Source organism: Crocodylus siamensis, chromosome 12 (assembly GCF_052110815.1).
Source record: "Crocodylus siamensis isolate JL-2025a chromosome 12, ASM5211081v1, whole genome shotgun sequence".
NCBI classification, from domain to species: Eukaryota; Metazoa; Chordata; order Crocodylia; family Crocodylidae; genus Crocodylus; species Crocodylus siamensis.
Window position 1 is genome coordinate 48642948 of NC_143406.1, and position 9137 is coordinate 48652084.

Genomic DNA, 9137 nt, shown 5'->3' on the forward strand with positions numbered 1-9137 from the left:
GCCTAATGCTAAGATTTGTGGTGATAACCAAGAGGAATTGGAATAAGCACACAACTGTCAGTATAAATCTGATCTTATTGGTGTTACTGGAACCTGGTGGGAAGAGTCATATGACTGGAGTGTACAATTCATGGTTATTAGGAAAGGGAGAAGGGGGGACAGGGCAGAGCAGCTCTTGCTGTCAGTAACGGCATCACACTTTTCTGAATCATTGAAAACGGAGGCAAAGGGGTGCATGTTCTCATGGATAATGCCCAACTGGGGTACTGGGTAAATCAGGCAGGAGACCAGGGCAGCTCACTCCTATCAATAATGTGTAGGAAAAGGCTGTGTGGCCAGGGGGCACTTCAGTCTTGAGCGGCTACGGAAATGTCCTTGATCAATAGCAGTTTCCTAACTCAACTGGTTGCATCCTCTACGCCTGATAAGGACTGACCTCAGGCAGAAAAATGGGTGGTTCAGGGGATCACAACTTCATTACAGGTGTTACGTGCAAAGAGAATAAAGTCCAGGCCAGTAATGTCCCCCTGTGATGGGGCTCGGTGTAGCTGTGCTCCCAGCTGTTTAAGACTTGGCAGGAGAGGGGAGAGGAGGCAAAAGTCAGCTCCACTTGCTTGGCTGGGCTGAGGACGTTGATAGGCTTCTCACATTAACCAGGTCTTAATCGCCTCAGTCATGTTTTTCCCCCCTATTGAAGGAACAGAATCAGAGAAAATTCAGGTTGGCAGGGAGCTCAGGAGGTCACATCTAGACCAACGCCGGGCTCCAAGCAGGACCAGCCCCAACTGCATCATCCCAGCCAGGGCTTTGTCTACCCCAATCTTCAAAACCTCCGAGGATGGAGAGTCCACAATTAACCCCCCTGAAGTTATAAAGTGATTGGGCAGCAGCAGAAAGGCAGCACTCCTTGCCTGTCTTATGCTGTGCATGGAAGTGATTGGTGGCAGATAACGTTTAATCCTGGACAGTGCTTTCCTACAGTACTTTACCTCTTCCATGTGCTTTGCAACAAGCCTGATGAATTCCCTGGGTGCTGGGTGGCACCGCAGCAATGCGAGCCATCCCCCAGGCGGCAACCACCTGGGCCACTTCCAAAGCCTCGGCTATGCTTCGGCTGGGCATTTGCTGTCAGGTTGCTTGAGATAAGCCTGAGAGAGAGGGAAATCCACAGAAAATTCAGCTTGAAGGGACCTCAGAAGGTCACATCTAGATTTGTAGATGCTAGGGTCGGAAGGGACCTCAACAGATCATTGAGTCTGACCCCCTGCCCTGGGCAGGAAAGAGCACCGGGGTGAGATGACCCCGGCCAGATGCCGATCCAGCCTTCCCTTGAAGACCCCCAGATAGGGGAGGGCACCACCTCCCTTGCAAGCTCATTCCAAATTTTGGCCACCCTTACTGTGAAGAAGTTTTTCCTGATATCCAGCCGAAATCTGCTCCGTGTCAGTTTGTGACCATTGTTCCTTGTTACCCCAAGAGGTGCCCTGGTGAACAGAGCATCTCCGATCCCTTGCTGCGCCCCCTGATGAATTTGCAGGCGGCCACAAGATCCCCCTCAGCCTTCTCTTGCGGAGGTCCCTCGGTCTCTCCTCGTAGGGCCTGTCCAGTGAGCCCCGACCATGCGGGTGGCCTCCTCTGGACCCTCTCCATGCTGGCCACGTCCCTCCTGAAGCGCGGCGCCCAGACCTGGACGCAGTCCTCCAGCTGCGGCCTGACCGGTGCCGCACAGAGGGGAGCATCGCCTCTTTGGAGCTATTTGTCATGCATCTGCTGATGCATGATAAAGTGCGGGTAGCTTTGCTGGTGATTTCGTCACACCGACGCCTCGTGTTCATCTTGGATCCGCTACGACTCCGAGACCCCTTTCCACGCCGCGCTGCTGAGAGGGTCCCTTCCCAGCCAGCAGATGCGCTGGATATTTGTGCGCCCTAGGCGCAGCGCTCTGCACTTGTGCCGGGTGTACCGCATCCTACCGTGCGCTGCCCGCTTTTCGAACCTGTCCAGGTCTGCCTGCAATCGTTCCCCACCCTCCCGGGCGTACGCTTCACCCCGCAGTTTCGTATCATCTGCAAACTTGGACAGGTGCGCTTCACCCCTGCATCCAAGTCACTGATGAAGATATTGAAGAGCACAGGTCCAAGGCCCGAGCCCTGCGGGACCCCACTGCCCACGTCGATGCCAGCCCGCCTACTACCACCGCTAAGCCAATTTGCGTGTAAACACGTGTCACGAGGATGAGATACCGTACCGAAGGCCTTGCTAACGCCCAAGAAAGGGACATCCTCCACCTCTCCTCCTGCGCCTGAGCTGTTGCGACCCCGCCATAAAGCGGGCCCAGGCACGACCCACCTGCCACAACCCGCGCTGGCTGCCCGTGCGTTATTTTTCCCGCGCGACTCGCACGAGTATGAGCCTTCAGCACCCTGTCAAGGCCCTTTGCAAGGGTGGGGTGAGACCGACCGGCCTGCGGTTGCTGGGCCCCCTGCCTCCCGCTCTCGGCATCGGCCCTCCTCCCGGGCCCGGGGACGCGGGGCAAGGCCGCCGGCGGGCGGGGGGCGGGGCGGGCGCGCGGCGGCTCCGCCCCGGGCGCGGGCTATAGAAGGGGCGCCCGCCGCCGCCGCCCGCACCGCCGCCGCCGCCCCCCGGCCATGCGCTCCTCGGCGGGCCGCGGCGGCGCGGGCCGAGCCCTGGCGCTGCTGGCGCTGCTGGCGCTGCTGGCGGGCCCGGCCGCCGCCTGGTACAAGCACGTGGCCAGCCCGCGCTACCACACCGTGGGCCGCGCCTCGGGGCTGCTCGTCGGCATCCGCCGCTCGCCCTACCTGTGGCGCCGCGGCCTGGAGCCGCCCCGCCGCCCGCCGCCCGCCGCCGCCGCCGCCGCCGCCGCCCGCCTCCTCCAGCTGCTCCTGCCGGCGCCCAGCCCGCCCCCGCGGGCCGCCCGCCCGCCGCCGCCGCCGCCGCCGCTGGCCGCCGCCGCCCGGACTCCAGGTGAGCCTCCCGCCCGCGGCGCCCGCCCGCGCTGCCCTCCCTCAGCGGGGACGGGGGCTCCCCCGCGCTGCCCTCCCTCAGCGGGGACGGGGGCTCCCTCGTGCTGCCCTCGGGTCTGGCCCGGGGACGGGGACGGGGGCTGTCCCGCATCTCCCTTGGGTCGCTCCTGGGGATGAGGACAGCGACTCTCCTGCGCTGCCCTCCAGCCTCTCCTGGGGACGGGACGGGGGCTCCCCCGCGCTGCCCTCCCTCAGCGGGGACGGGGGCTCCCCCGCGCTCCGCTCAGGTCTGTCCCGGGGATGGGGACGGGGGCTTTCCCGCATCTCCCTTGGGTCGCTCCTGGGGATGAGGACAGCGACTCTCCTGCGCTCCTCTCCAGGTCTCTCCTGGGGGTGGGCGTGGGGACGCTCCTGCTCTCTGGGGAGGAGGACAGGGACTCGGGCAGGAGCACAGGTCTCTCCCAGGGATGGCAACAGGGACCGGGACTCTCCTGCTCCCCTCCTGGGGTCTCTGATGGGGATGGGGGCACGGCGGAGGGAGGCGCGCTGTCCAGGAAGGCAGAGCCGCTCGGGGCGCTCCATCCCCATGCCCGGGCCTGGGCTTCTTCACTTCAAGCCCTGGCTGTATCTGCCTGGGGCAGAGCACAGCCCCCATGTCCCTGGGCTCAAACGGGTCTCCGTCAGCTTGTGCTCCCTTCCTCCAAGTGCTCAGGATCCTAAACCCAGGGGAACCGTAGGAAATTCAGGCTGGAGGGGACCTCGGGGGTCGCAGCCAGTCCAGCCCCCTGCTCCAGGCAGGACCAGCCACAACTATCTCAGCCCAGCCAGGGCTTTGCGCAGCCGGGTCTTAAACACCTCCAAAGACGGAGAGCGCAGCACGTTTCTGGGCGGCCTGGTGCAGGGCTTTAGGAGCCCCGCAGTGGGACCGCGCCTCGGTGCCCGAGGACCAGGCGCCGGGCGAGGCACTCGAGGAGGGAGGTCACTTCGGTCTGCCTGAGCAGCTGCTGTCCAGCGCTGCGTGCGACTGAAACTGAGAAGGGATTTGCTGGCACCTCTGGAGGAGCCTGGAAACTCAGACTATTCAGCGAGAGAGCGAGAGCAAAGTACATCTCTCAGCTTCCAAGCTGGATGCTGCTGGGATTTTCGTAGAGGCTTGGCTGGAGCTGTGAGCCGCTCCTCTAGCTTTGTGCAGAGGCGGTGGAGGGGGTGTAGAGAAGAACAATATTAGGTAGAAGGAAGAGTGTAAAGAATCCCGCCACAGACACAAAGGTCTCTAGGGTTGTCTGTGAGCGTGAAGCCCTCGGGGCGGGCTATTAAATGATGCTTGTTGACCAGGTGCTAGATGGCACCGGGGAGCCTTCCAAGTTCAGGTCCTTCACTGCAGGTAGTTGGGTCCGTCAGCATGAAACCCTGAAGCGGGTTAAGTACCCCGCTCTCGCTAACCCGGCAGCGTCGCTGAGCGCATGGGAAATGCACTGAAGAGCCTCGCTCAAGAATCTTCCCTGTCGTTGTCGAGGCTCGGAGAATTAAATTGAACACACGAGTCTCGTGTTTCGGGTACTGCCTGGGGCTTCAGGAAAGCTAGCGCAAAAAGTCAAAGCTCAGCTGTTTGCTGTTGCAGGAATGTTTGATTCGGGGGCAGGAGGGCGAGGTGCCCTCCTAGGTAAAATGATGAAATCCTGTTGTAAGAAATTGCCCATCACACCGAGGAGGGAAGGACTCCGCTCTCAGAGAGGCTTTTCCATCTCTGGCCAATGTGTTCTTGTTATAACTGACCATGCCCTTGCCATCACGGGCATCATTTAACTGGTTCGTGAGGGTCTTTGCTACCCTTTTTAAAATTAGCAGATTATTTATTTTCCATGACCAATATCTGCTTGCTGGCTGCTGTCTAGACTGGGGATCATAATGTTATTTTTTACTATTTAGGTGCTGGGGTGTTTGCACCTATGTTTACACCTTTTACAGCCTTTTGTGAGTCAAATTCTGATCCTATTGATGCTACAATTTTGCTATTCTTCAGAGGATCCCAAAGCACTTTAGAGGAGATAAAGCATCATTATTCTTCTTTTATGGAGAAGAGAATTGAAGTGAAGTGATAACAATTTGCCCAGATTCACACATCTGCAAATATCAGTTGGACCTTTTAAAAATATGTGGTCTCTTTTCTTCCCTCTACAGTTTTTCTGAGTTCACGATATAGCTCCTGATTTTGCCAACTCGTTCCAACAGAGATGTTTGAAGAGCAGCGGTTGCCTGACTTGGAAACTGTTTCCTACTGCTACGAGGAAGATTTTCATGCTGGTTCTCCTGATATTCTGACCTCTTTGCAACCATCTAGACAACTGCTGTTTAAAAAAAAATCTCTGGTTTTCTTATTAACTGTCCAAACACAGTGTTTTCACATCAGCCTAGTGCTGTAGACTTGGGGAAAGTGAACAGAGAAGATATTTATTTTCATTATTTTTTAGATCTCTGTAATAGCTTATTTGCAATATAACAACATGTACTGTTTGCTTTATAGGAACCTGCACTCATTAAAATAAGATTTAATCAAAGGAAACCTTTGCTTCTTTGTGTCACACTTTTTAACAGGACTCCACATAGAAGAGGCAAGCCAATACTTTTTTGATATGTTAGAACTCCTTGGATTATCTTCCTGCAAAATTTCACAGCAAATCTCTTCACTCCCTATTATACACTTACTGTCATTAAAATGGTCTTTAAAATAACTAAACGTGCAGACAGAAATCTTTACTGGATGCTACTGAGTAGAGATGCTACAAGTTCCTATTTGTTTAATGCTTATTTTTGTGCTTGGAACTTAATTTTTGTCTCTCTTGGGGTGGAAAAACGTGTCTGTTCTTAGTTCAGGTTGACCAGCCATCAGGTGAAGTAAGCTGTTGCTTATGAAAATGCGTGCATCACTGCTTTATTTGTTCGGTAAGGTGCAACTCTACCCTTCCTCCAGCCCAGCGTAGACAAATCACCTTTCCTTTAGAATAGGAGGGGAGACCAGAGCAATTGGTTTGATGTGGGTTAACAGTTCAGATTCATCCCCAGGCTTCCCGGAAAGGGAGTTGCTGACCTGGTTGCTTTGAGATCACTGCTGTTTTAGACCGAATTCATTGACTGAAATTAAGAGCACCCCTTGTTTGCCGTGGAGCTGTACCCCTAGTTCAGAGCAGCAATGGGCCAACAAGGTAGTGGGGTACAATTAAAGCTGGGTTTTAGGGTTCACGTTCAAGGCTGTAGGGATGTTTGGATCAAAGGAGACAAATCAGAGTTTGGTTCTAAACAGCAGTCGGGCTGAGCTGTTCCCACAAGACTTGCGCCAGCTTGGGTTGAAATCTTGGGTTTGACTGCTTTTGAATTCAGCTTTCAACTCGGGCCGGGGCATAGATTGGAGTACTGTATAGCATTAGTATTAGGGTCCTGAGTTAAGTCCTCTAGACTGAGCTCCCAGCAGCCACATTTGCAGCACACGAAAAAAGTAAGGTGGTTCCTTTGGCTGATTTAAGAATAATATTTTACACCTTCATCCACTGAGCCCAAAGCACTTTAAAGTTTGCAGTTAACACTGTCGACGTCTCCGTGAGACAGGTACTATTATACAGATGGGGAAACCAAGGCACAGAGGAATTAAGTGACTCGACTTTTCCAAGGTGACAGCGAGCTAGCACGAAATGTATGAAGAGAGCCAGGAGCCTGCTGCTCTTACCAGTACACTGCAGAATGTGTGTTGTCTTGTAGGAGGCCCTCACTCGTGTCCCACGAGCATTTAGGACTGGTTTCTGGATTATTTGCATCTTTGCTTTGGCTCAGTGAAGGAAGAGCTGTAACCATTTCAACACCACCTGCAGGGGTTGGGAGCGTCCCACTGGTAACAACCCTGTCAGCATCATTTAATCTTCCCAAGGCAGATGAAGCCAAAGAACTAAAAAATCTTAATACTGCTTGTTTGGGGATGACCATGCCTTTAAAGGTGCCCAGTTCATAATCCAGGGAGAGCACTCCATGATGCTGCTAGTAGGACGGGTCTAGGAACATCTGGAGAACACCTGGAGGAGGAAGTGACATCACCTGGGGAGGGCGACCTTGGTTGAGAGAGGGAGAACTCAGAGCAGTTATGTCAAGTCTAAGGGGAGGGAAGGGTTAGGGTCTGTTCAGAGAGGAGAGGGTGGTGGAAGCCTGGGATAAGGGCTTGAGAGGAGCAGCAAGAGAGGGGTTAGCTTCTGTGGATCCTTGGGAAAGGCAGGATTTAAGGAGAGCCAGCCCTGCAAATCCGTGCAGCACATGTTTATGCTACAGAGTGCAGTATAGCATGGAGGAAAAGGAATCAGAACTCGTGGCAGAGGTGATATCTTTTATTGGACCAACTAGATTTTTGCAAAAACAATTCCTTTAATTGCAAGCTTGGAGGTACCCGAGGCAGGTTTAACTGGGCGAGCTTGGAGGCTGGTAGCAATATACTTGTGGCAGCTTGGAGCTCAGCTGAAAAGCCAGGCTCTGCACTGGTACCCAAGATACCTCACTTAAAGCAAGCTGCGTTGCATGGCAGTGTAGACAGATCCTGAAACTGCAGATCCTAGAAAGACTAGAACTGCTCCTGGGGTAAGGCCTGCCTGTGCCTGTGGCTGTTTGGGGGAGAGAGTGGGACTGGCCAAGGAGTGTTTTTGACTATCCAGATACGTTGGACATCATGTGGTCCTTAGTTGCTAGTAGAAACTGTGTCATGGGGTGGGACTGTAGAGAGCCGGCTGGAGGGCAGGTCTGCAGCAGAGGACATCATCTGAAAGAACACGAGCTCTTGGGACGGAGACCCTGCAATCGTGCGAGGAAGGCCACGAGGAGCGGGGCACTGGGCTTTGAAGGCAGGGGTCTCCTGGCCCTGGTGAAGAGGGGGTGTCTCAAATCCTCTCTTTGGGGCTGGAGATGAGCGGTTGTCAACCCTTTGAGAAATTCAAGGCACCCCTCACTAGACTCAAGGCTTCCTTAGAAAGTGTTTAACTCATAGTTTTCACTTGATATTTGAGTACTAGAGCAATTCTTCTGTTGCAGAGAACCCAGAAAGGCCACAGCAGGGCTGAATGTTAGTAGCACTCTGGATTCCTAATTGAAATTTCTGGTTTTATCTTGTGAATCATGTTTGCTCATCTCCAGTCTTCACAGGCAAGGTCAGCTCCCAGGCTACTGCGCCAGGCAGCAGTTTGGGGAGGAGGGAGCAGCCCTCAGTGGTGAAAGAACAGGTTAGGGACTATTTAAAAAAGCTGGACATAGACAAGTCCGTAGGGCCCGATGGGATGCACCCGAGGGTGCTGAGGCAGTTGGCTGATGTGATTGCAGAGCCATTGGCCATCATCTTTGGAAACTCCTGGCAATCAGGAGAGGTCCTGAATGATTGGGAAAGGGCAAACATAGCGCCCGTATTTTAAAAAGGGAAAAAGGAGGATCCAGTCAGTCTCACCAGTCAGCCTCACCTCAGTCCCCGGAAAAATCATGGAACAGGTCCTTAAGGAATCCATTTCTGAGCACTTGGAGGAGAAAAAAGTGATTAGGAACAGTCAGCCTGGGTTTACTAGGGGCAAATCATGCCCGACCAACCTGATTGCCTCCTATGATGAGATGACTGACTCTGTGGATGCGGGGAGCCTGGTGGATATGGTGTAGCTTGATTTTAGCAAGGCTTTTGATACGGTTTCCCACAACATTCTTGCAGGCAAGCTAAGACAGGATGAATGGACTGTAAGGTGGATAGAAAACTTGCTGGAGCGTCGGGGTCAGAGAGTAGTAATCAATGGCTCGATGTGTAGTTGGCAGCTGGTATCAAGTGCAGTGCCACAGGGGTCTCTCCTGGGGGTTGGTTTTGCTCAATATCTTCATCAACAACCTGGAAGATGGCATAAAGTGCACCCCCTGCAAGTCTGCAGATGACATTAAGTTGGGGGGAGTAGTAGATACTCTGTGGGGTAGGGCTAGGGTTCAGAGTGACCTAGACAAACTGGAGGACTGGGCCAAAAGGAATCTCACGAGGCTCAACAAGGACAAGTGCAAAGTCCTGCACTTAGAACGATCCCCTGCACCGGTGCAGGCTGGGGGGACGGGCTGGGCAGCAGCTCTGCAGAAAAGGACCTGGGGGTGACAGTGGACAAT

General features: G+C 54.3%; 1 protein-coding gene across 1 annotated transcript; it reads left to right on the plus strand.

Annotated features, from left to right (window-relative positions):
• Positions 1-1670: 1670 nt before the first annotated feature.
• NPW (neuropeptide W) lies at positions 1671-5541 on the plus strand. Its single transcript, XM_090023942.1, has 2 exons — positions 1671-2985; positions 5166-5541. The coding sequence occupies exons 1-2, from the start codon at positions 2649-2651 to the stop codon at positions 5192-5194; spliced, it is 366 nt and encodes a 121-aa protein (XP_089880068.1). The 5' UTR covers positions 1671-2648; the 3' UTR covers positions 5195-5541.
• Positions 5542-9137: the final 3596 nt, after the last annotated feature.